The following is a 24,430-nucleotide window of genomic DNA, read 5'->3' on the forward strand; positions in this document are numbered from 1 at the left end:
AGAAATTGGAAACTCTAGTAGGTAACAGAGATATGGCCTCCTTCAACAAAGAAAGGAAATGAACTGGTCTGTCAGGTGGTACAAATCACCCAGTGGCCTCAGAAAGCCAGTTTCTTAGCAAAAGTCAAGACTCACAATAACTAGACTGTAAATACCAGTTCGCTCCACAAAACTGCATTCTTACTCCTCTGTTGACTTGCAAAGCCTCGAAAAATAAGGTAATGTTATGTGATTAGCTCACGTAAGATTTTACACACTCATTTAATAACTTTATCTGGGTTGCAACTGAGCATCCAAATGAAATTTAATTCAGATATGGTGGATATAAGTTTTCACAGGAGGGTGGGAAAGCATTGGACCACATTGCCCAGAGAGGCCGTGGAGCCTCCACCCCTACAGATATTGACTGCACAAAGCTCTCAGAAGCCTCATCCAGCTAAGAAGCTGAATGGAGGTTTGGGCCAAAACCTATGAGGGTCCTTTTCAGGCTAATATTTTACATATAAAAATACACATCTGTGTATTTTTTCTTGTTTTTATAATCTTTGAGGAGACGTTTGATTTTTTCTCTGACTTTAATGTCAACTCATAATTCAGTTTTGACTGCTCAGGGAGAACTCCCAGAACTAGTATATTTAATATATTTAGTAGAACTACTGTAATTTAAAAAATAGCAAATGTAATATTCAATTGCCTTTATTAACTCACTGCCTGGCTTGAAAATCTTTGATGTTTTAAATGGTCAGATTAATATAGGAATTGTTTTTTTCTGGCAGAGAATTTATTTTTACCCATCTGCAATAACTAGTGATAAAGCTCTGAAGCCCATAGACAGTTTCCCTTTTTGTATATATAACTGATAGCTAATTTTGTGTTTTGAACTTAAGATGTTTTTATTATAGCCATAAACTGGTGGGAATTTCCCTGAACCATATTTACTAAACAATCTGCTGCAGTTCCTATTGTAGAATGAAAGCAGAATGGATCTATCGTCAAGTAAGAAAATTCAAAAATCTGAACAAATATCTTACTTTGAGATATTCTGTAGTGATTTTGTTTCAGTACTGTGATCAGAAGACTGTTATTCTGGCTTACCCTATCATTTTTGAGACATCATTTGGATTCACTGGCATTAGAACCTGGATGACAGTCCTGCAATATTCAAAGATAATCTATTATGGTATCTTTCTGTGATAATAGGCATGGATTTTAGTTTCTTGAAAAAGAGAACAACCGCAGCAGTAGAGATGTAAAAAAACCTGTAGTTTTACTGACCTGGAATGTCAAAAAATTGCACATCTACCTACAGAAAGCAAAAAATGTGCTTCATTTCAGTTGTTCTCTTTTCTGATTTATGAGTTTCTGGTTACTGTTGGGGACATCTCCAAGATTCATACAAAGCATAATAAAGTCCTGACTATGCATATATATATGCATGTCTGTGTATATACACATAAGTACAGTAAAGCTGTAGGAAAAGCTGTGAAACATCCTTCCTTGGATAGTTTTGAGATATCAGACAGTATGTTAATGTAGCCCTTAGTGTGTATGTGTCAGATGGTTTCTCTGTTGCTCATCTCTTCATTCCAGAGGGTCTTAATTATGTGTCCATTTTAATGATAACATCATTTTAATTGGCTGTGATGGAACACAAAGGAAAATGTAGTTTTTACCTAGGCAGACCATATCACTGTCCCTAGGACCTGCTGCCATCCAGGTACTTCAAGGAAATTCCTATCACATGCCCAGGTATTTTTGCAATACAATTGCTGAAGCCATTAGTATTATTATTATTGTTATTGTTATTATTAAATATATTAATATTTATTAAAATAATAATTATAGTAGTAATAATAATGATAATAATATAAAAATAATCACAGAATTTACAGAATCATTTTTCCTATGGCATGTGGTATATAGAACAGGAATTTAACCTTCTCTGGGTTATAGAAAGGGTAATTAAAAAAAAATAGAATTAAATCTAGTGTTTGGGGATTGCTATGCACATACTTGTTTGTAAATAGTTAACCCAAGGGAACATGGGTTGAGTTTGGGGATCAAAGTTAGTTATTTGTCATCAGACAGAAAGAAACTTAAAGGTTATATAAACGGTCAAAAGTTTATGCAAACAGAAAGAGTCAGTGTTTGACTGATTCAATGTTCAGTTATTCAGGTTTTTAATGTTAATTTATTGCAAAACTGTTTGAGGGTTCCAAATGGCTTCCAGCTACAGTTTCTAGAATAAACTTGCCCATATATATACATTGAAGTGAAGATAGGCCTAAAGGTAGCCTCATAAATCTAGTTCTAAACTACCTGTCAGCCCACAGAAGATCTGGAACTATTTTCAGATTCAAGTGTCAGTTCTTTTCACTTTTGTTAAGAAAGATCAGTGTAAAATGACAGTCTTTCTGTAGGTGTATGCTAATCTTGTGCTTGTACATCAGCTTTGGTGTAACAAATGATGAGAAAAGCTGTTGCAAAACCGGATCTCCACAAATATCTGATTTGGATGTTGCTTAAAGACACTGAGACAAGCCAGGTCACAACCTAAAAGAGAAGTTGCTTTATTGCAGCTAGAAGGGAGGAACTGGCTGATGAAACATACCCTGTGCATAGTAAAATGTTGAATGGGGGGGAGATGTGAAGAATGCTGAAGTTCCTGGGTGGGGAGGGGAAGAAAATAAAATGAAAAAAAAAAAAAAGGTTGTTGTTTCAATTCAATCTATATTTTTAAAGTAAAAATGTTTTATAAAGCCTGTCTTAACCAAATAAATAAGTGGCTAACAAAATTTATTCATTTCATCTGCTAATAAACACAAAAGGTAATTTCACTAAGAAAGATTTGGGAATCTCATGGCCAGCAGGTTTGGACTTTGGGGAAGTTGAGGTGCGGGGGTGGAGGGGAGGAAGGGTTATTGATAGATTTTACCATTTAACCTTTACTGGCTGTTTGAGAAGAGAACAAAGTTGACATCATTCTCAATTCAGAGACAGTGAATGTGCAAGCCCTGAGACTGCACGAGTCTGCACTGTAGACCAGGCTTGAAACAGATACTTTCTATGACACATTTTTTTAATGCATTAATTTTAATGATGGGTTCTGAACAGAATACAGTTTGGAAAAATTGTGCACTAATCAGTGTTATGGAAAATTAATGAGAGTTTGAAGTTCTGCTTTGTTATGGGTGCCTGATATTTCTCACCCACTGTTTTGCATTTTTTCCCCATACCGTCATTGAGGATATTTTTTCACTATAGACTGTGAGGCTTTTTGGGAAGTTTTCTTTCATGTTAGGTCTTGTTAACAGCATGACCCTGTCAACAGTTGCACTAATGCAGCTGTGCAGATGCTGTGACAAAGCCTTGGGAAAAAAAGATGCAGTGGGGAGCCAGGAATACCTGAATTCAGTATTGCTGCTGACCCATGTCATGTAACCCACTGCTTTGGGCAGAGAATCTATTGAGTTTCCTGTTTCATTCTCCAAGCTGGAGGACGTACTGCCTGGCAGTACGTCCCTAAACTGCAGAGGCAGAAGCTCCAAGGGAACTTGCAGACATCTAAGTTCGTTCTGCTGTGGCAGAGCCACCACTTGCATGCCAACTCTCATGTCACAGCCATCAGCTCTTTGCTTGGAAAGATGGCTGTTCAGACTCCAAAGGGAGACCTTAAAGGCTGCAGTGGATTTGTAGTTGCTCCCTCCTCCTTCCAGGAAAAAAGTGACAACCTCGTGGTTTCAGGTCTAATTTTATGTAAAGGTTAATAATTTAAAAGAATTTAATGTTTTCAAGGATACCAATGCAAACATCAGGCTCATGTCAACATTAATACTCCCCTTGACTATTATAATGACAGGGTTTCATTACTAATCATTTCTCTACTTTTTCTTTTTTCTTTTCTTTTCTTTTCTTTTCTTTTCTTTTCTTTTCTTTTCTTTTCTTTTCTTTTCTTTTCTTTTCTTTTCTTTTCTTTTCTTTTCTTTTCTTTTCTTTTCTTTTCTTTTCTTTTCTTTTCTTTTCTTTTCTTTTCTTTTCTTTTCTTTTCTTTTCCTTTCTTTTCCTTTCTTTTCCTTTCTTTTCCTTTCTTTTCCTTTCTTTTCCTTTCTTTTCCTTTCTTTTCTTTTCTTTTCTTTTCTTTTCTTTTCTTTTCTTTTCTTTTCTTTTCTTTTCTTTAAGTGACTACTAAGTTTTGAAAGCTAAGGGTACAAAAACATGTATAATTCGCACTTTCAACCAACTACCTGTTTTATCTTGTATTTTATCTTGAATTTGAGCATAATATAACAAATTAATTAAATCTCATTCGTGACATGGTGAACTTTAATGAAAAAATTGATTCTGTATATGCTGAATTCCAATGGACATGTGATGATACCGATTAATTGTGCATGTGTCATTTCAGTTTATCTTCTAGAATGCAAGGAGGGAAAAGGGGTGAATTACAGAGGAACAGAAGCCAAAACTCAGAAGGGTGTGCTGTGCCAGAAGTGGGCTGACAGTATACCCCATAAACCTAAGTATGGCCTTTTCATATTTGTATTTTCATGTTTTTCTGAAATGTTGCTAAGCCATTTATATGTGCTGAGTAGTCTTATAAGCAATGCATTTGGTGTTCAAGTTTTTATAAAATAATTTCCTACAATAATTTCCTTCTTTAATCTGAATTGGAACACAGACACCTGCAATTGGGGCTGCATGATCAAAGGGGACTTTTTCAGTCTTGTCAGTTGCGTTTAATTTTGTAGTCATTACATAAGCAAAATGATAGACAGGAAAGCTGTTGGTTCTTCTGAAATAAGAATTTTTCATTAATCTCAGCAGAGCAACTTCTTCTCCTGGCTGAATGTATAAAAAGAAACAGAATACATCATTCTATCAGTGAATCCATAGACAATGAACAAGGCAGGATTTATTGTTTTTAATGAAAAACAACCAACCAACCAGGTTTACTTAGCAACCACCTAGTGACATAGCATAGCATTCAGGTCAGAGAGAGCTCTCACATTTCAGCAAAGAACTTCTCATAGTATCTCCTGGGAATGTGTGCCAAAGGAGACTTTTCTCTGTGTATTAAAAAGTACCTTGGCTGAGCAAAAATTATTGGAAACTGGATAGCTGGAGCGAATGCAAGTATTAAAGACTTTTCTGGCTTTAAAAACAACTGATTTCCTGAATTCTACAGCTATGGCACTGGTAACCCTTCAGTTAAGGCACTCGGTAGCTGTTAGGAGACTTCTAATGAATGATGTCTTCATAATGGTCATCAGATACAGATTTCATGTCTAGAGTCCTCAGATAAACAATTGGGATATTTGTCTTATTCTCTAATCCCATTTTATTTTTTTTTTTCAGTTACACACCTGAAAAATACCCTAATGCAGGCCTGGAAGAAAATTACTGCAGAAACCCTGATAATGATGAAAAGGGACCCTGGTGTTACACAACAGATCCTAATACCAGATTTGATTACTGTAACATCCCAGAGTGTGAAGGTCAGGATATGTATACAAATTTTTACCCCTTTTTGGAAGATGTGTTCAAAACTGTGAAGTTATTCTCATACTTTTAATTTTAATTGATGATTTGTTCCAAATTTGAGGTTAGTTCAGTTTTTAGTAAAGTTAGTAAAGTTTTTCAACAGCAGCCACAAAGATATCAAAAGACTCCCAAAACAGCTATACAAATGATTTTTACTTAGGCAAAAGAATGGTATAAAAAACATGTTCTTATATCTTAATCCTAGAATTGAACCAAATGATGGTTACTAATGCAAAAGTCAACAAAACATTATAGGAGCAAGGCACAGATTTTCAATTATAGCTCAGTCGTTCTAATAATTCATCTATTTTAAGAACTATAGTCTGTAATGTATTTTTAAACAGAATACTCTAAAAGCAATCAATTAATTGAAGTCAACTCACCTAGAAAACGTAGCTTTTACTTTGCAAAAAAAGTCTGACTTTCAGCCATGGGTTCTGATTAGACTCTTGATTGTCAAGTGAGGTGAGTGTGAATGTTTATGGATCAGTTCACAGGAATTTTCTGTTTCTCTTGTCTTCATTCTGCCTTGTTCCTACAGTGGAGTGCATGCACTGCAGTGGAGAAAACTATCAAGGAGTAGTTTCAACAACAGCATCTGGACTTGAGTGCCAGCGCTGGGACTCCCAGCAACCTCACTCTCATGGATACCTCCCTGAAAAGTGAGTCAGACTCTGTGATGAGAAGTTTATCATCGAGGTGGCCTGAAGACCACTCTGCCCCAGACAGGCTAATTAATACAGCTAGCCATTAGTGACTTTATTTATTTTTTTTTCCTGTTCAGTTTTCCAGAGAAAAACCTGAAGATGAATTATTGCCGTAATCCTGATGGTGAACCCCGGCCCTGGTGTTTCACTACCAGCCCGAATAAACGCTGGGAATTTTGTAACATTCCTCGTTGCAGTGAGTCTGACTTACAGAGTTCTAGACACGAATACATCTAGACACCTTCTGTTCAGGGTGGTGTAAAGAGCTAGAACAAACAGAAGAGCCACGCCCCACCCTACCCCACAAAAAAAAAAGAGGAAAGAATTAGAAACACTGACTTTTAACTCAAAAGAAACAGGAAAGTAAGAAAAAAAATAATAGAAAGAAATTACCTTGAAATGAGCCTCTGATAGCTCTTTTGAGTGTAAAGATTTCTGTCACAGATATTCCTTCTGTGTTCCCTTTTTGATGGTAGTTTCATTCTTTCCGAAAAACTTCTATGTTTATTGTGTTTGTTTGTTTTTCACTTCTGGTTCAATTTCCTTTTCCCCTGAAGGCCTGGCCTTGCCACCATACTGGTGGCTTCTCACCAGACATCATCCTTGTCGCCCCTGACTCTCACCAGTTAGTGTACACCTCTTTTATGTTTGCATCAACACCTATATCTGATGTGCCACTTTCACCCCAGTTTTCTTCACAATATTACCATTTGCTCACTTTCCAGTCGTGTTCTGATGGGGCTGCTAACACTTTGTTGTGCTGTTTCCTGACTACAGCTAAGGGACCATGTGGCTGCTTGTGAAAATGTTAAAATTAAAGACAAAGAAGATAAGAAAATATTTGTAGATATTTTCTGTACATTTTGGACTTCCCAAACATTTTGGTCTTTAAACCTTATCTGCCAGGAAAGCTATAAATCTGACCTAGTAAAACTCTGTGTTTAACTTTGCAATAGCAACACCCCCACCAGAACCTGCACCAGGACGTCAGTGCCTATCAGGAAGAGGAGAAGACTATCGAGGCACGATATCTGTTACTGAATCAGGAAATACCTGTCAGCACTGGAGCTCTCAGTCTCCTCACAGACATGCCCGCACTCCTGAAAACTATCCCTGCAAGTAAGTGAAACCTCTCCTGTATTTGCTGCCCATGAGAAGTATCAAGGCGCAGAATGACTTCATTTTTCTTCAACTGTGTTGCAGTCTTTAAGCTACACCAGTGCCAATCATCTTTTCAGTTGTTTTTTCACACATTTTCCTATTTTTATTCACTTCTTGGTTTTGGGTACTAGCATGTCCTCTTCTGACTTTAAAGCTCTGCTTAATTATCTTTTTCCCTCTTCAGTTCATCCTTTTACTGTATTGTTGCTTGAGCAAGACTATGTAAAATAGGAAAGTAATTATTACTTGCTTATGACTAGATACTTTATTTTTCTGCTGCACTGTTCTTGGCCTCAAAGTATTACATGAAGTACAATCCTCAAATCATCTACTCATCCAGCAGGTGTCTGATTTAGCACATCCAAAACATCAGTGCATTGCAATTATTCATCTAGTAAATGGCATCAGTAAATGCTTATAGCAGTTACCCAGATGTAAATACAGCAGTAAACTGGGCAGCAATATACATTCCCTCCTTGTTCATAACCTTTATCAGGCTTCCATGAGCGGCTTTACTTAGCCATGTTTTCTGTTTCAGGAATTTAGAGGAAAACTACTGTAGAAACCCTGATGGTGAGAAGATGCCATGGTGTTACACCACCAACAGAACTGCGCGGTGGGAATACTGCACCATTCCCTCCTGTGATGGAGTAGAGCAAGACACTGCTGGTAAGAACAATGGGAGACATCTGAAGTAGGGAAGTGTTGTTGAGTTTTATTCCAAAAAACCTTAGGTGGCCCTCTGCTGAGTTGTATCATTGCTATAACTCTCAGTAATGTTATCTAGTAGTTGAATTCCTGAGCCCGGTGTGGAGCCTGGGCTAGTATGTTCAGTCTGATGGAGAAGTGCAGAGAAAGTACTAAGCCACCTACTGACCCAACTTGGGAAAAATTACAGTAACAGCGGTATTTGTCTTTTACCGGAGGGTGGTTCGCTCCACTTCTAAATTTTAAATGTTCCATGGAAAAATTAATTAGCTTTACATGCAAGTTCATTACAAATTGAGTTCAAAGGAAAACCTAAGGCAATCTATAAGCACTGTACCTAGGCTTCATTAGAAGTAATCAAAAGGATATTCTCCTTACAGAAAGTAGGCTTATTTCATGTGCAAATGTATGGTAGTCACAGACATTCCCCTAGTCTGCAGAAATCTTGATCCACGTGTGAATATTTTGATTCTTAGCTGAAATAAATATGCATGTGTGACAGTATAATTGATGTACAAGTGCTTTAAATCCAGCATATCATGAAATTTCACAAACATTTTAAAGTCTTTTTGATCTACAGTTTGAGAAAGATTTTGTTACAAGGAGCATGCTGTGGCAGTCAGTGAAGTATTCTGGCTTGCTGTCTTCTGTTGGCTTTCTGTGTTCACATATAAATATCCAAGTATAAAGATTCAAAGGAAGCGTTTCTATTATTCACTACAGCTGTTGACGGGCCTGAGCAAGCTCAAGTTACTGAGGAGTGCTATCGAGGCAATGGTGTGAGTTATCGTGGCACAACGTCTTTCACTGTCACAGGAAAGAAATGTCAGGCCTGGAACTCAATGTCACCACACCGTCACAATAAAACGTCAGACCGGTTCCCAAATGCGTATGTGTATTTCCCATTTTCATGCTTCCTTCACGAATGACCACTCATAAACATATTTTTGTTTTTAGCACCTTTAAACAACAGTGATTTTAAAGTTGGCAAGGGAGCATACTTGATAAAAATTCCTTCCTTTTTTTCTTTTTTTCTTTTTTTCTTTTTTTTTTTTTAATATGGAAAGATTATCTTTTAATATCATCTTGAAACAAAACACAGTTGTTACTATTATGCTTTAGACTGTTAACTGTTTCTATATTGCTTTTAAACAAATTAAAAATTTTCATAAACTTTTCCTTATAGTGAAACAAACCATTTCTATACATTAGTTTATTCCTGAATTTAAGTTTTTGCTTCCTAGTCTGCAGTTCATTAGAGTTTTGTGGAACGGATGAGTGAATTTCTTATTCCTAACACTTAGTATTTATTTATTTTGAAATTTAAAAAGATATGTCTTCCTAAAATCTATTACTATATTTAGAAAAGCAAAAAGAATTAGAACTTTAATATACATACCTGCATTTACTTATCTGGATTTGTAAACAGTATTAGTAGTATATGCCTTCAACAGTGAATAAGTACTTGTCATAATTAAATTTTCTTTCATAATTAAATTTTAATTTCAAAATTATTTTCTTTTTTCTTGATTTCCTTATGCTGGAAATAAGATATCTGGTCGACATTGTACATGATAAAAGATATGCACTATCTCTGTTCCAGTCCTGCTTTCTTAAATATTCTTTCAAGTTCTTCTCAGACCTGTGGCATGGATGGGCATATGATATGCTTGCATTTGTAGGGACCTGAGGCAGAATTATTGCAGAAACCCAGATGCTGACAGCCGGCCGTGGTGCTACACCACTGACCCAGGTGTGAGATGGGAGTACTGCAACCTGAAGAAGTGTGATGACAATTTACAAATCACTCTACCGAAACCTCCTCAGACAACTCTGGAACCAGATCCTGGTGAGAATAATTTCTGCTCCAGAAAAATAAATAACAGAAAAAAACAAGTTGCTTTTTATGCAAAAGTCATAGAATTTAGTGAGAATTAAAGAGAATTCTAAATAATTACAGAATTTAATATAATACCTCATCCACTCTCATCACTTAATGAACTTTCTTGTAGAATTTTATAGGAGGATAGTTTCTGTATTCAATTTTAGATTAATATAGGATCTTTCATCTGTGATATCAGGCAATATTGAAAACACAAGGAAACAAATGGCTGGTAGTCTATACATTCTGGTGGGAGGTCTGCTAGCAGTGACAACAAATATGGAGGTCATGGCATTTTGCTGGAAACTGTTCCAAGAAGATCTTTTCCTGTGCCATATCTCCAGGGCTCCATTTCCTACCAGACGACAGCTAGCCTTTTGAATTCAGTTCAGATACAATTTTGCTGTATCCAGCTTTCTTTTTTTTATTCTGTCCTGTTTTTCAGGTTCAAAACTAGTAATTTTGGATGACTATGTATTACTGCCTTTTATGTACTGTAAAACATGGTGATGAACAGGTATCAGTGCCTATAAGGAAAAGACTTCATGAGCGCATGGCCTTTGTGGTCCCAGCTTCTGGAGTCAGAAGGGGTCACTGAATCTAAGCTTCTTTGATTTATAGCTTTCATAATCATGAAGAAAGCTTTTCAAATGCAAGCAAATTAAAATATGACTGCTAGAGTCCATTGACACTACTTTGTCCTCCTTTCCATGTACACATATTAAGTAGGACATATAAGTCCTAATAATATTTCTTCAAATTTATTTCTGCTACACCACCATCAAGAATGGATGTGGCACAATAGCTCACAGCTGACAATCATAACAGTCATTTCCTTTTCCTTTTTCTTCACAGAATGCATTAATGGAAATGGTAAAGATTACCGTGGCACAGTAGCGAAAACTGCAAGGGGCAGGACTTGTCAAGATTGGAGATCTCAGAGACCACACAGCCATGACTATTTCACTCCCTTGACTCATCCAGAAGCAGGCCTGGAAAACAACGTAAGCAGCTGCTCATTTAATACTTGCTGTCATTGATCTTTTCCTCCTTTTCATGGCCCCTGAGCAAGCATTTCATGCCAGGTCTTTGTAAATTGATTTGTTTTCCTCAGTTCAATCCAAGAACCTGATCACGTTAATTCATGTTGACATGATCAGTCTGTTCTTCATCGGAGCACACAGAGATCCCAGCAGCAACACCAAATGCTTTTGAAGCATAGTCAAAGGGCTTCAGATCAGCATTTGCTTCTCGCCACTGCTGAGGACTATCTGGAGTTGGTCTGTGGGCAGTACCTCTGCCTCCTCTGCCAAAAATATACACCAGGGTCATAGGTTTCAGTGTCAAGAGTGACAGGTGAGATGTGGGGGGTTCAGTGTTCAGTCCAAGTTCCTTGAGATATATACATGATGGATTGCAGCCCTAAACCTTTACTAATTCCCTCCCCCTACAAAGCCCTCCAACTTCTGCTGAAGCCCATCATGCAAGGATATACATGCTTCTGACCCATTCTGTAACTCATTTTCCATCTCTAAACTTTATCTCTAGTCTTAACATGTGTACCCATTAAAAGATTTTATGTTTCCAGCTGTATGTTTCCAGCTTGTAACATCCCACATACAATGCTTGTCCAGTTTGTGGCTAGCTGTGAATGTGACATAAAGAGTTTGTTTGATTCTGCCAGCTTGATTTTTTTTTTTTTCCAGGTACATGGCTTTAGAGCTTGTTTTAGCCGTTTCTCTGATAGCGTCACATAGCCTCTATTGAATTCCAGCTCAGACTGGGGGAATGCTCTATGAAAATCTGCTCACCTGCAGATCCTCAATCTGGCACTTGCATACAGTAATTAGTAGGGACTCTTGTAGAAGGGAAGCAATTATCCTCTCCTTTTTTCTAAGGCATGGGTTATAATTCAAGAGTATAGTTTCTTCTATAACTAGAAAAGTACCTGGTAGAATTTCTTAAATAAAGAGGAGACTACAATGGGAAATCAGAGTCCAGGAGCTCAAACTGTTTTCTTTTCTTGTTTCTAACTTCTGTGGGCAATGTGGCAGTCTGTCTCTGTCTATACCCCATCTCCCCTTCTGTCTGCATTACTTACTGAATGCTAGCTCTGGGCAGGGCACAGAGGGTGAAGATGTTCTGGAAGACCAGGACTGTGTTAAGCCTGTAGGAGTGAAATGCTACTGCAGGGCTGAGTGGTCTTGCTTTCTGTCTTTTAGGGTGGTCAATAAAGGCATGTGCAGATGGTGGGATTTGATTTGAGATGACACTGCCTAAATTTGCATGCTTCCATGTGAGAGCTTGCAACTGTATGACGTATCTGCTGATGGAGATTCGTCAGCACAGCCTGTGAACCCTACACAGTAATTCAGCTAACTCAAAACCCTACGTGTGTGGGTGAACACTACACCCCTGCCCCTGGGACTCATAGGCAACACTAAGTTGTGCAAGATCACCTTACACAATACCTACTTACCACACAGTCATGAAAACAGAGTGGGTGTGAAAAGACCTCAGAGCCGACACTGCTGTTCCTGCTAACTACAATGGAAGTAGGAGTAGACAATTTAGTGCTTCAGAAAACCTCTAGGTCAAGATCTCCTACATTTCTTGAGAGGTCAGAAATCCAAGCTTGCTCTAGAGAAGCTTGCTGCCAGGAGACAGTTGAAGAGATTTTGTTTTTACTATCTTTTTTAAAACTCACACAGAAAACAGAAAAATTACACTTTTTTTTTTTTTTTTAATGAAATAGAAACCATTTATCAGGAAGGAATTGAAATTTATTTCCCAAATTTAATTTGATTTTATTCTGAAACATGCATTAGATTTTTTTTCTCCCTCTTCTTCTTAATAGCTGTATCTTCATTCTTTGTTACAGTATTGCAGGAATCCTGATGGAGATGTGAATGGACCTTGGTGCTACACAACAGACCCAAGAAAAGCCTGGGAATACTGTGACATTCCCAAGTGCCGTAATTATTCCTTTAAAGACTAGTGTCTCTCTTTCTTATATGACCATCTTTTATGGCCTCTGGAGAGCATTCAGTGATTAATCTGAAAGACTATTCTAAGACAGTGAAATAGCTTTAGAAAGATTAAGGCTGTGGGGAAGTAATGCTTGAAACTAGTGTCTGAATTCTTAAGAGTAGTGCTTACTCCTCAGAAACCCCAAGCAGAGCACAAGATTTTCCTGGAGCACACTGAAGCCCATGGGGGTTTTGCCAGGTATTTCAAAGTGTGGCTGTCCTGCAGAAATTGTCCCTGTTCCTGCTTGGTCACCTGGCACAACTGAGTCATAAGATGTGTGTGGCCAGGCTGAACAAGGGATACTCATCTCAGCAAAATTTTTGCATCCCCTGCTCATGTGACTCTGGTTCTGACCTGGATGTAAAATAGATTGTCCCTCTTCTGGCCCCCAGTATTTAACCAAATTCCCTTGTCTTGTTCACTATTAATAAAGCAGTTCAGAACTCTGAATGAGGTGGTGTAACAATGTAGATAGCCATAATGTTTTACGGCATTTTGATTTCAAATCCTTTCATGTCCATCACAACAAAAGCCAGGCCAGGAAATAGTTCCCACTCAAAACAAGGGTGACTTTCTTGACGCTTTACCCTCTCAGCTGCAAGCAATAGAAAATATGCTTATATGTTTATATACCTCTGATCAAGACCCCAAAACGGAACAAACAAGAATAAGATGCTCTATAATTTGCACATAGCGTAACTATAAAGTACTACTGCCTTGAAAGTGTTGGGCGGGGACTTGTAGGGGAAAAAATGCATTTTCAAGTGATTATTGTCTTCATTTGAGAATCCAGTTTCTAAAGTACTTTTTTTGTTGTTGTTCACTTAAAAAGCAGAGGAAACATGCTTTTGCTTTCAGCTTCGTTATTTAGTTCCTTTTGCTGACAAAAACAAATCTATATGCCATGTTGTTAAGAGTCAGTTTTCCATGACTAAATAAAATCTGCCATTTTTGAATAGTTCCGAGACATCTGAAGCCTGGCATAAGAGTGGACAGATATTTTTTTTCACAGAGACAGGGATTGAATTTCATGTGCTTTACCACTAAGATTAGTTTGAATACAGCTGGCTCTGCAGCTTTTACGTTGCTGTCATTTGTAAGAATACATTTAAAGATGTTGGGAGAATTTATTTCTTCTTTCTCTTTTCTTCTTCCCTCCACTCCTTTTTTTTTTTTTTTTCTACCTCATTGGAGTTTTAATCGTGTATTTTGCTAAAAAACCAAGAATCATATGAGAAAAAAAAATACCAGACTTTTTTAAGTGTGGCAGGTGAAGGTAACCTAACAAAACATAGATGGTATGTAGTATATAACTGCCGGCAGATCAAAACCTGAAGAGATAAGTATAAGAGGTTCAACTTCTAGTTTTCTGAGTGCAGAGTGAATACATATAGCAAATACTCCAAAGTTCCTCATAGGGATTTTTTTTTTTCTTATTCTGTAGCTCCTGCTCAGTATGAGTGTGGGAAATCCAAGGTCAAACAAAAGTTGTGTGCTCAAAGGATTGTTGCTGGGTGTATTTCACATCCTCACTCCTGGCCCTGGCAAATCAGTCTCCGGACAAGGTATAGCCATTCACCATTACACTAGACTTTACAATCAAGAAACTTTTGCGTCTCACAGGATGTTATTGTACATGGTTGCAACACTCAAAGGGAAAACTTAATTTGCATTTAAAAACTGTAGAAGGCTTAAATGCCTCCAAATTAAAAGTTGAGAATTCTAAATTAGATTGTTTGATAAGCTTTTAGAAGGTAATTTAGATAACCCAGAATACTCTTATTTTGTGATAAATACCTATAGAATAGGCACAATTGCTAATTTGAAAAATGCTGTTATTTCACTAAAAGGAAGAAAGAAGTTAAATCTGTTATTATATCCTGCTGTAGAGTCAGTATCCTACAAGGAGAGGAAACAATTTAAATTAATAGCTACTACAGATCTTGTTTAGGAGTCAAGGCCAGTTCCAAAGCTTTCTGACTGGGATCAGAGCTGGATAAAAGCCATGATCTCTAAAAAAGTATACATCTGTGTGCATAAGGCTTTCCACTAATAAAAACGCTGGTTAATAATAATAATAATAATAATAATAATAATAATAATAATAATAATAATAATAATAATAATAATAATAATAATAATAATAATAATAATAATAATAATAATAATGCTGTTTTTGTAAAAATGTCTACACAACACTACTGTCCTTGTAAGAAATATTGTTCAAGGAAAGTTAAGTGTTTGATTCCTAATAAAAATGCAGAATAAGAGCTTCAGTTTGTAAAGGCTGTGCTAGAAGGGTTAACTGATGAACTGCAGTGATGTGCAATTGACTTGCCCACCTTAAACCTTAATTTCTGCTGTATTACAGTTTTGGCCTGCATTTCTGTGGGGGAACTCTGATAGATCCACAGTGGGTTCTTACTGCTGCTCACTGCCTAGAAAAGTAAGTATCCATCGTAATCTGCATCAGAATTCAATAATATGAGATAAAAAATAAGAGGAGAAACAAAATGGGCCCAATAACCAACCTGAGCTGTCTCTCTACTCAGCTTGCACATACAAGAATTGGGCCAAGGCTATTCGTCATTCATTAAAGCAGAGTTTTGACTGAAAAACAAGGAGTGAGAAGTGATAAATTTCTCCAGCAAGGTTTGATTTTGTAGGCCATAATAAAGGATTACAAAACTAAGCTTATGCCAAAGCTGGCTTTACTTTTCTTCTTTTGATAGCAGAAGGTGCCCAACAGTGTCATAAGAGTTCTACTTCCTGGGTGTGCATTCATCAGCTCATTGTGTGCAATCATTTCCAATAGGTCATCACGGCCATCTGCATATAAAGTATATCTTGGATTACACAGAGAAAGAGCATTGGAGTCATCAGTGCAGAAAATAGATGTTGAGAAATTGTTCAAGGAACCACACAGAGTGGACATTGCTCTACTAAAACTGAAGAGGTATAATTTCACCTGAAGTGTTCCTTCATTCTGACAGGACAGTTTTGGTGTGCCTCTATTTTGACTAAATAGTGGTTGGTTGGGGGTGTCATTGAAATGTATATTTCTTTACATGCTGTGGCCCTCTCTTTGTTCCCTTTCTGCAGAAACTCCAGTGGAAAGCAGGGTGATTCAGCTGCAGGGCTTCAGAAAGGGAAGGGGCTACTTTGGGAGGGGAGGATGACTAGGGATGGTGACACAGGCTGGCAATGTGCTTGGTGCCAGCCATTGTGAGGCAAGGTGGAGGCAGCAGAGTAGATGGAGGTTGTGCCTAGAAGAGCTTTCGCTGCGTGTCTCTCCCTACATACTTCTACTTTGGTAAGGTAATGAGGATTGAAAGCTGCAATGTTAATATATGTGAACCCATACTTTTTCCATGATAGAGTGAGGGGATTTTTTCCAGTAGTTGTCCTCTGTGCAGGAAAGTAGTATGAACTTTTGATACAATACCTTTGGTTGGCCCTGCTTGCATATATTTCCATTGGTATGAAACTCTCTCCAACATGCCGTGCAATCAAGAGGCATACACCTATACAGCTACAAGCTGATATGAATATTTTGTGCTTGTACTTTTATTTCCAGTGGTGTAATGCAAATCCAAAACACAGCACAATTAATGTGGCTTCTTAATGGAGCCTAGCTAAGAAGCTGCACCCAAAGGTAAGTCAGATGGACTCGGACTCTGCTTTATGCTAACAGTGTCCAGTTTGAAAGTGACTTATAAATGGTCAGACTGGATGGAGAGCAAAGTTAGCTAGGCTTTGCTATCTGTTCATTAGCCTACGTAGACACATTCTCTTGGATTTATTTTTTGTTTGTTTGTTTCTTTTTAATGTCTGAAGTTAACTGTTCTCCATTTCAAATCTCTTCCTTTTGTGTATCATGTTCTGTGGGATTATAGCCTACAATAAAGGTGGTTTTGCACTTCGGAAATAAAAAAACAAAAAAAAAAACAAAAACAAAAAAAAACACTACCACCACCAACAAAAAACACTTACCTGAAGCTTAGGATTTCAAGGGAAAAAAAAAAAAAAAAAAGGGCTGACTGTATAAAATCTCTTTAGAAAACTGAAGGATACTATGAAGGATAAATGCTTTAATGATTGCTCCTGAATAAGTGTTTTGTTTGTTTCTTTCAGCCCAGCAATCATCAATAATCATGTAATCCCAGTTTGCTTGCCTAAAGAAAATTCTGTTTTAGGAGGAAGAGAGGAGTGCTATGTGACAGGTTGGGGAGATACAAAAGGTGAGACAGAATTAACACACCTAAAAGCTCCATTTTTGGAGCTGGGTATAGACTTGTGTCCAAAATACATTCACTGTGTGCCAAAAACACTCAAAAAAGAGCTTGTAAGCGTCCATATTTTCCAACCTAGATGATTCTATAATTCTATGATGCTTCATCACAATTCATCAGGTACTGCTTTTCTTTCCAATGTCTCCTGATTTAGATTCTCCTAAATCACTCAGACTGATGTAAATTGAAACTCCCTAAACAAGTACTAAAAGAGGAGAAACAGACCTAAGGACATATTTACTCTTATTTCTAAGTCCACTGTGCTTTTCCTCAAAGTGTTCTTTTACACAGTCAGAAGGAAAGTTTTTCTAGATTTAGGCTATTTCTTAATCACATGAAGTCAGTTTGCTCATTCTCTCCAGTGATTTTTCTCCCAACCAGCCTTGTTCGGAAGGTCTCACTCAAATATAAACATGCTCACATTTTCACACCTCCTACTTTGTCTTGTCTGAGAAGAGCATCTTATCTTCTCTGCCTCCTTGCTTCTGCCCATCATGCCATTTTCAATTGCCTACTTCCTACCTGCTTTCTTCCACAGAGAGAAATTCTCAGATACTGACAAATAAAATGGCTTGGGAATGACTCCCCCAAATATTGTGGGTACTGAATCCATATGGATTTACTGTTGGAACAGTAAGGGCAAGCAGAGCAATGTGGATTTTGGTGGGTGTTAGAGGATTATAAGTGCCATGATGCTGATAACACTTACTGATTTTGGAATCACTCTATGTTATACATGGAAAGTATGTGCATAGTGCACAAATGCTACACTTATTTTACTGCTTATTCCTATCACAATGTTGTTTTGCAGAGATGCTCATTTGCCTTTGTCATTCATCATGCTGGTTTTTTTATTATTATTTTAATATATATTGTTCATTTGCAAAGGAACTGGTGGTGATGGCTACTTAAAAGAAACTGGTTTCCCTGTAATTGAGAATAAAATATGCAACCGCCCTGAATTTTTGAATGGGAAAGTCAAAAGTCATGAACTGTGTGCTGGGAATATTCATGGAGGTACAGATAGCTGCCAGGTAAGAAATTCTATGAGTATCAGTTTTTATTGTAAAGGTTTTCAGATCAGATAGCCTTCTGTTCCTTAGAGGCTTAAAATTAGCCTCAGGATGTTGCCACACCACTTGGTTTAAGAGCTGAAAAATTCATGTGGATTCTATTCTTTCCTTGCTCCTTCATATGCTGCTAGGAAGCGGGGCAGGTAATTTTTCAGATACTTCTGAACTACAAAGCAAATGGAAATACATGGCAGCTTGAGCCAGGTGTATGGAAACCAGCCTGGAATGACTAACGGTCTGATGTTTTTCCAGACCACTTTGTTTGTCTCAGTTAGACTAGCTCCAATACTGTAGCTAAGTTAACAATCCAAGTCATCCCAGTTAGCATTAAAGGATCAGTAGAGTGGAGTCTGCCATTTAGGCACACCAAAGGCCAAAGGAACAACTAATTACCAAGCATCAATGCCTGTGCAAGTCACTACATGCGAAGCAATCTTCATGCTGAACTTTCCTTTTGCTGAAAAGGAAGAATATGGTTGGCAATAGCTCATAATATCTCACAAGCACAGCATGAAGGCTTCTCCGGAATTCTGTTTTGAAATTTAGTTCTTTGGTTTATTTAAATGCATGAAAAGGCTTAGAAATGGTTAACATATTGAATAAAACTGGAGACTTTTCTTCCCTGAAAAGGTAGAGATGACTCTGGAAAGAAGTCCAAAACCATCAGATTGCCTGCCTCAGTAGGCAAGTCAACACCACTGCCAATGCAGCACAGCTACCCTATTCACAAGTACAGTGATGGTCAAGCAAGCCATTGAGGGATGTGCATTCACGTCTTAATAACTATGTCTTGAATGTATGCACTCACTTGGTCTCTGACCATGAAGCTGTAAACACCTCAGAGAACAGACTGAGGAAGGAAGCACAGATTAACAGTTACTAAGGGCAGTAAGATTCCTGATGTTGACATTTATTTGACTAGAAGAGTTGACAAGAAGAGATAACTTTACAATATGTGTTAGAAAGCTCCTTTCTGGTTAAAGCTCCAGTGCTTTCTTATAACATGTGAAGACCTCTCATGCAAAAGATATTTCTGTGCCTCCTGTAAGAGTGCCATGCTTTGCACACTGGTCTTTCATTCTGTTCTTTCTCACTCTGTTTAGGGGGACAGTGGAGGACCTCTAGTCTGTCTGGACCAAGATAAATTTGTCCAACATGGAGTCACTTCTTGGGGCCTTGGCTGTGCCCAACCCATGAAACCTGGAGTTTATGTTCGAGTTTCTAATTATATTCCTTGGATTAGGAGTGTAATGGAAAACAACTGATACTGGGTTTGGACTGCCCTCTCCTGGAAAGCAGTATGCACATTAGAAATTACAAGATTCCAAGTGCAATATTAAAGCTACAATCATTCCTTAAAAAAAAAAAAAAAAAAAAAAAAAAAAAAAAAAAAGTAAAATAAATATGATCATCCATTTAAAATTGATACAAGTTAATGTTTATTGCCAAGAAACCCAACTGATGGTGTGTTACCCTCCTTCTGTATATTCTGTGGTTTGCTATGTCTGACAATAGACCTACCCACCTTTGAAATACTTGTCAAAAAAACAACATCAACTGGAACTGGACACCTGCATTTCAATCTTATATGAGACTCTACAATGACTTTTTCTTCTGAGGTTGTATTTCCCAAGATGTCCTGTCTCAAGCAAAGGAAAAAAGGAGAATACTTCTCATTTTATATGAGTTGGTTTATCTTTTTACCAATTCAGGGACACAAAACAAAGAAGAAACTCACTGTATTTGTCTTTCATGCCTGTGAAGTTTTATTAGATATTTCTGATAGCATTAAATACATAGAACAGAAGAAAAAGAAGCAAACACAATTGGTTTGTATTTTCATATTTTTTATTGACATATAAATATGTGTCAGCAGAAGTACAAATGTTCCATCAAAGATATAAAACAGTGAATAAAAAAAACCCTGACCACAAAGTTAGCCCATAGTGAAGACAAAGAAATAGCTGATGTCAATCACTATAGCAAGTAATGACAATGCATGTAACATATTATAAACTTTCATTGTCCATTGTACCAGTCTTGTTTCACTAACTTTGTTTTACTGTATAATCATTACTTGTATTTTTTTTTTTCTCTAAAAGAAAAGGAAGTACACAGGCTTGTGGTTACAGGAAATGAAATCTGTTCCCCTAGACCAACATCTCCTAAAATACAGCTACTTCTATGTGGTGCTATAATGGCAAATTTGTTCTTGATGTTTGGAAGAAAAGACCAGAAAAGACCCCCAAAATTCAATGCTGATCTGCTGAATATACATGTGCAGTTATACACACTAGGGGAAAAAGCTCTCCTGGTCTCTCTGCCAAGTAATGACAAATTTCTGAACCATGAAGCATTTCAGAAGTTACCTCTCTTTCCATTATGGGGATTTTATGTTTCATTTTACATTTTTTATTTTTTCTTTGTTCTTCATCTATTGTCTGTTTTCTGTCGTCCAAAAAGAGATCTTCCTCCCAAAACACATCATAAAAAGAACTGATTTCAGTTGTCCAATAAGTTCCTGCTGTTTGTGAATCATGTCACCCCCCTAGAAATGCATTCACATTTTCCATGGCTTCCCCCAAGAACAAGTGCCCATGGAGAAGACGCGTTGCATTCTAGCAGTTTTTTGTTTTGCTTTGTTTTGTTGGTTTTTGTTTGTTTGTTTTTCTCCCGTAGACTGTAATGGGAGATTATAGTCTGGCTAGAAATGTCCGGACATGCCTGAAAGGCTATGCACAACCCACCTAAATGATAACACTTTAAAGCATGTAAATTGTGCAAATTGTGATCTTTTCCTTCTATGAGAGTGTCAATGGCAACATATATCACTACTTATCACTAATTGTACTTAATACTAACCATTTGCAGAAACTAGTTGAAGTTACTAGTTGAATGAAGTTACTTCATTACTAGATGAAGGCAAATTTTGGGACAGGGACACATTTGGACTAAAAAGCATATTCACCTGTTTGTTGGTCTAAGGAAACGTTTTGCAGACAGGAGGAAGTTAGCTCCCGGGTTCCAATGGTTATGTTGAACTTGTTTCTTTGGCATTGGTAAGGCGATCTGTTGGTGGCTATGCAGATCACATCATTCACTGAGCTTCTAGAATGAGGTGTCTATCACATGCAAGACAACTAAAGCTGGCAATGTTTGCCACTCACCCAAAGCTGTGTAACCCCGTCATCACCTGGTCGTGCTAACCCTTTTCACAACCTTCAAGGGGCAGCCCAAATTCACACAGACACAGAAGGATTCTCCATCTTACAAAATCTACATGTTATGGGTAAGAGTTAGCACAGGAGCCATTACTGAATATAAACTTGTCCTGAATTTAGACCTTCTGTTGGCATTCATTATTACTGTATTAAAGTCAGAACACATACACAGCCTTTTTTCTGATATTCTCTACATAATGAATTTTTATAACATAAATAAATTTAATCTTCTGACACTGCCCCTAGTTAGTTTACATACATTGTATCCTCTTCCAAGCAATGTATGGTGCTATGCAAAACAAAGCGCAATCCAACAGGCCAGAAACGAGCCTTCACCCCTCTCACTTCTCAAGCACCTTTCAGTCATCTACAAACAGCAACAGCTGGCAAATAATATTGACATTAGTTCGTCAATGAATTATAGCTTTGAATGACCTTCACCGTCCTTCCCAGACTGCTGCAATGTCTAAGAAACTGTATAAAAAATAAAACAAAATTCATGAAGGAGAAGCATTAAAGGGAAAATGGAGGCTTAGCTCATCCAGCATCACATCTGAGCACCTCCCCATGCCTCCCAAGGGCCAGTGGGGTCTGGCTAGCTGCTCAGAAGCCAGGGCTGAGGTGTGTGCTCCCACCCCACACTGAGACACAGCAGTGGGTTTGCCCAGGGTTTGCACCAGGGCAGTGCAAACCCATGGCTTCCAGTTCAGGGCTGGTCTCTGCCAGACAGCCCTGGGGAGCTTACAGCTGCCAGAGGATGATCGCATTGGTGTAGGAGGAGTGTCCCTCTCACACCAGTAACTCCAATTTCAGGTCATATGCTAATCACCAATTTGCCATTATGACACATGCATTTAGTTTCATACCTTCCAATCACTACTGACTTTTGCTAAGCATCCTATTGACCTCCAGCTATGCCTCGGAGGAAATTAAGAATAGTCTTGAAAGACAGACCTTCATTGCTAACTATTCAAAGCATGCAAACTTTAATTTGAGATTTCTAACATAGATCCTGTTTTCCTCCAGCATGGTTGGTGGTATGGGCAGTTGCTGGGAAAAGGGAGGGAGAGCCAGGAACTGTTGAAATGCCTGCTATACTCCTCACCATAGGAAATCCCCATGCACAGCAGTCTTTTTGTGCTCTTAAGATGATAAGACTGCAGCAGTAGTCATTCAGCTGCACTGACCTTAATGTTAGCATCACTTATTTGTGTTATGAAGCCTTAAAACCCATTCCTACATTTGCCTATGCCAAATATTTTGTTCTGAGCTAATAAATCCCTCTACTACAGCTCAATGTCTTTCTTTGGTTTAATTCTCCGTTGTTAACAGTATATCATTTGGATGCCACTCTCAGGTCCTTCACCGTAAGGACACTGTATTGACTGTCTGGCTCTGGCCAGGACCCAACACTTGGTGGAGAAGCTCACAGGAACCAAAACAAAGGCAGGTTGTGCCAGCTGTCTGCTTGCAGAGCCACAGATCCAAACACTTGCTACAGGTCAGCTTCAAACAACTGGGTCCAGTTAACACTTCCCTCCATAATCAAACTTCTTGTCTTGTCCCTGCTCATTTTCCCAAGACAGCTAAACGTCGCCGTCAGCATCCCAGATAACTTATCCCCAAGGCAGAAAGATGGCTAATGGTGTGAAGAAGAGCAGCTCTGGGAGTCAGCTTGGCCCTTGTCAGAGTGAGGTGATTTGGTTTGCAGGAATGGACAGAGACTGTAGCTTAGAACATTTAAAAAAAAAAAAAAAAATCAGCATATCTGGCACATGAACCCCAACAGGGCCTGGAAGGAGGCAGTGGTGGGCAGTTGGATGATCTGACCTGCAGAGCTAATGCCCTGTCACAGCCACATAACAGGAGAGGAGGAAGAGGAGTGCTGCCACATTCAAGAAAGAACTTTAATGGGCAGGGCTTTTGTCACAGAGTGTCAGTGGGAGATAGGAGCAGACTGGGGTGAGGATCTCCTGGTCCCATCCTCCTGACCTGAGAAAGGTCTGCCCTCACTAGCACCCTCCCTCACAAGATGTCTTCTCTTCTCTATCCAGATTCTCCAAGGGCTAAGGAGAATGGGCTCAAATACTCATCCTCTCTTCCCCAAAGTCATCCAATTCTTACCATTTCCAATTGTCCTCACCCAAGGGTATATGCTAACAATAGAAGTAAACAAATGGCTCAAATATACAAATAAATAAATAAGAGCTCACTGAGCTAGATAGTGCATCTTTTTAAGCAGATCTGTTCTACCTAAACCAAAGAATATTCCCTTTCTGGAAACAGCACTTAGAAAAAAACAAATTTATTCCATATTTACAGAAAAATACACTGCTTGTTCTGAATGTCATTACACTTAGAAGAAGAACATGCATTTTCATCCACACTCTGCAGCAAACTTCAAAGTGGCAGCAAAGTGCCAGAATAAATTCCCAGTGTGGGAACGTGGTTCTTTGTTCAATGCCATCCTTCAAAGATCAAATATAAGAGTTGGTGTCCCGATGTTTCCTTTTCTTTCTGCATTTACCATAAGGACTGAAGAAATGGAAGAGGAGGGGCGTAAAGGTGGAAGAAAAGAGAAAAGAGAGTTGTAGTTGAAGATACAGTACTGGCACATTTATTATCAGCATAGAAAGTTTCCTTATTCTTATGTTTGTGTATCAAAGTGGGGAAAAGTTTCTGATGCAGGATCCAAAACCACACTGTGAAACACTAATCTATGGCACTACCTCCTCAAGAAATCTACTGCCAGGCAAGCCAGTGTGTTCCCTGAATGCCTGCAGCGCAGTGAAGAATCTCACTTGCAGTTTCCTAG

General features: G+C 38.1%; 2 protein-coding genes across 4 annotated transcripts in view; one reads left to right on the forward strand and one right to left on the reverse strand.

The window, feature by feature from the left end:
* LOC137854034 (plasminogen-like) overlaps positions 1–19,797 on the forward strand; it is a 58,899-nt gene extending 39,102 nt beyond the window's left edge. For both annotated transcript variants that reach the window (XM_068676976.1, XM_068676977.1), the window contains exons 4-19: positions 4,406–4,520; positions 5,356–5,495; positions 6,083–6,203; positions 6,326–6,444; positions 7,205–7,367; positions 7,948–8,078; positions 8,841–9,006; positions 9,800–9,966; positions 10,855–11,003; positions 12,881–12,974; positions 14,474–14,594; positions 15,401–15,475; positions 15,845–15,985; positions 17,164–17,270; positions 18,210–18,355; positions 19,498–19,797. In XM_068676976.1, coding sequence (XP_068533077.1) covers positions 4,406–4,520; positions 5,356–5,495; positions 6,083–6,203; positions 6,326–6,444; positions 7,205–7,367; positions 7,948–8,078; positions 8,841–9,006; positions 9,800–9,966; positions 10,855–11,003; positions 12,881–12,974; positions 14,474–14,594; positions 15,401–15,475; positions 15,845–15,985; positions 17,164–17,270; positions 18,210–18,355; positions 19,498–19,659 — 2,117 coding nt within the window. In that variant the 3' untranslated portion in view covers positions 19,660–19,797. The remainder of the gene's footprint in view (positions 1–4,405; positions 4,521–5,355; positions 5,496–6,082; positions 6,204–6,325; positions 6,445–7,204; positions 7,368–7,947; positions 8,079–8,840; positions 9,007–9,799; positions 9,967–10,854; positions 11,004–12,880; positions 12,975–14,473; positions 14,595–15,400; positions 15,476–15,844; positions 15,986–17,163; positions 17,271–18,209; positions 18,356–19,497) is intronic.
* Positions 19,798–20,782: 985 nt separating this feature from the next.
* SLC22A3 (solute carrier family 22 member 3) overlaps positions 20,783–24,430 on the reverse strand; it is a 31,470-nt gene continuing 27,822 nt past the window's right edge. For both annotated transcript variants that reach the window (XM_068676978.1, XM_068676979.1), the window contains exon 11: positions 20,783–24,150. In XM_068676978.1, the coding sequence (XP_068533079.1) occupies positions 24,093–24,150 (58 nt within the window). In that variant the 3' untranslated portion in view covers positions 20,783–24,092. The remainder of the gene's footprint in view (positions 24,151–24,430) is intronic.

This window comes from Anas acuta, chromosome 3, assembly GCF_963932015.1.
Source record: "Anas acuta chromosome 3, bAnaAcu1.1, whole genome shotgun sequence".
NCBI classification, from domain to species: Eukaryota; Metazoa; Chordata; class Aves; order Anseriformes; family Anatidae; genus Anas; species Anas acuta.